The 2252-nt window shown below is 68.2% G+C and overlaps 1 protein-coding gene across 1 annotated transcript in view; it reads right to left on the minus strand.

The window, feature by feature from the left end:
* Positions 1-54: 54 nt before the first annotated feature.
* Positions 55-2252, minus strand: part of LOC111145942 (mitochondrial ribosomal protein S2) — a 5517-nt gene continuing 3319 nt past the window's right edge. Inside the window, exons 2-4 of the mRNA XM_022501258.1 lie at positions 2034-2159; positions 1349-1478; positions 55-764 (exon numbers count right to left, since the gene is read on the minus strand). Of these exons, the coding sequence (XP_022356966.1) occupies positions 179-764; positions 1349-1478; positions 2034-2159 (842 nt within the window). The 3' untranslated portion in view covers positions 55-178. The remainder of the gene's footprint in view (positions 765-1348; positions 1479-2033; positions 2160-2252) is intronic.

Genomic DNA, 2252 nt, shown 5'->3' on the forward strand with positions numbered 1-2252 from the left:
TGGGGGGCAGCTGCTGGGAACGTTTACCAACAGCAGGGACCCAAGCGATGCCTTGAGCCACCGGGAACCTACTGGAGACCAGGGCCAGGGAAGGGGCTCCCAGCGTAGCGGCAGGCTGGGCCACCGCTCTCCGTCGGGTGAGGAGTGGGGGTGTGGAGGGACCCGGGTCCAGCCCAGCCTAGGCTCCCAGGGAAGGAGGGGCAGCTGGCCCCTGGCCCCCGGCCCCCTGCTCTACTGGGCCCTGCAGACGATACAGGGCCTCCATCTGTCTCCGCTTCTCCTTGGCCCGGTTGATCGTGGTCTGGAAGAGCCTGCAGAAGAGCTGGACGGCCGGGGGCGAGTCGTCGTTGCCGGGGACGGGGTAGGTGATGAGGCAGGGGTTACAGTTGGTGTCCACGATGCCCACCGTGGGGATGTGCATCTTGGCCGCGTCTCTCACAGCGACGTGCGGCTCAAAGACGTTGTTGAGCGTGTGCAGGAAGATGATGAGGTCCGGCAGGCGGACCCCGGGGCCCAAGAGGAGAGGGGCATTGGTCAGCAGGCCGCCCTTGAAGTAGCGCGTGTGCGCGTACTCGCCGCAGTCCCGGGCCGTGGTCTCAATCAGGTGCGAGAACTGCCGGTTGCGGCCCACGAACAAGATGATGCCCTTGCGATAGGCCACGTGGGCCGTGAAGTTCAAGGCCAGCTGCAGGTGCACGGCCGTCTGCTCCAGATCGATGATGTCCTGGCCGAGGCGGCTTCCAAAGACGTAGGGCTCCATAAACCTGCCGGACCCCACCCACGCAAGAGTGGGCAACGTGTGCACGGCCAACCCCGCCCGGCTAGCGGCCCCATGGGCCCTCCGGGGTCCACTAACCCCGAAACTGGCACAATCTGCAAGCCCGCCACGAGGCAGTGGGGGTGGGACGGGGGTTGGGTCCAGCTCCTCTGCCCCAGGGAGCTGGGTCCCATCACCGTCCCCCTAGATGTCTCCGAGCACCTCCCTCCCTGGCCTCCCCGACCCTCCAAAACATCCTCAATGCGGCCATCCCAGTGAGACTCTTCTCTGCAATCCTGGAGCCCCCGTCCCCTGCCCCCTGCTCCCAGGAGCTGCCAGCAATGGGTCTGCCCTGCTAGGGCCGGAAGCCTCAGAGGTACGAAGTCTGGCACGGGGACCAGAGCGGAGTGCGAGGATGAACACTTCTCCCTGGGGCTCAGTGGCCCCATCAATGGGACGGCGCTCAATCTGCTCCATGCCACCGGAACAGGAACCCCAAGGATCCTGAAGCAGAAGGGCCTCCTGCTGTGCCGCTCACTGTCCTGCCCAGATCCCTGGGCTCTGCCATACCCCGCCCAGGGAGTCCGCTACCTGTGCCGACAGCCTGCTTTGTGGCCCAGGTGCACGCGGGCGTTGAAGAGACTTCTCACGGAAAACAACTCCTTGACGTTGAAGAAGTCAGAGTGCTTGAGGGGCTCACTGAGGATCCTGTCGCTGACATCTGGGGTAGGGGGAGAGGATGCCATAGCCTGGGGACCCCCAGCTCCCAACGGTGGAGGGGAGCAACATGGGGGTGGGGAGGGGCAGTGAAGCCCGGCAGATGGGTCCTCTCCGGGAGACCCGCCTGGAGCCAGGGTCTGACCCCACTTTGCTCCTGGGGAATCCCGGTCCAGTCTTCACCCAGAAAGGAGGGGCCCGGCTGGTTTCCGAGGTCCTTCAGGCTCCACCCAGCCACCAGAGGACAGTCCCCCCAGCAGGAGTCGGGGAGGACTCAGCGGTCACCTCTCAAGGAGCCACGCCACGTGGTAATGTCTCCCTCCTCCCACCCACCCCAGGGGTGCCACCCATAAGGGTGCGGAGGGGCAGGGCAGCGCCGCTTCGGTGCGGGTGACCCCCGCGCGGACCATGCGGGGCTGCCGGGCCAAGAGAGGGAGGACGGCTGCCCCTTCTTTCCCGCCCGTACCCCTCCCCAGGGCGTCACGACGAAAGCCGGGGCCCCCGGGCCTCCCGCTGGCGGACGGTTTCAACCCCGAGTTCGGGGAGGGGCTGGCATTACCGGTGCTGCTCTCCGGCGCGCTGACGGCGGAGGTCGCGGCGCTCGTCAGGGTCCTGCCGCCCGGCAGGGGTCGCCCCGGGGTCGCGCTCGGCAGCAGGCGCGGCCGCAGCGGCCTGGACCAGACACCTGGGGAGAGAGCCGGCTGGAGGCGCGCGCCCGGCCGGGGTCCCCGCGGGTCGCGCCGCCCCCCTGCCGCGGGGACGCCCGCGCCGCCCCGGG

This window comes from Enhydra lutris, unplaced genomic scaffold, assembly GCF_002288905.1.
Source record: "Enhydra lutris kenyoni isolate GAN:26980312 unplaced genomic scaffold, ASM228890v2 scaffoldscaffold13, whole genome shotgun sequence".
Taxonomy (NCBI): Eukaryota; Metazoa; Chordata; class Mammalia; order Carnivora; family Mustelidae; genus Enhydra; species Enhydra lutris.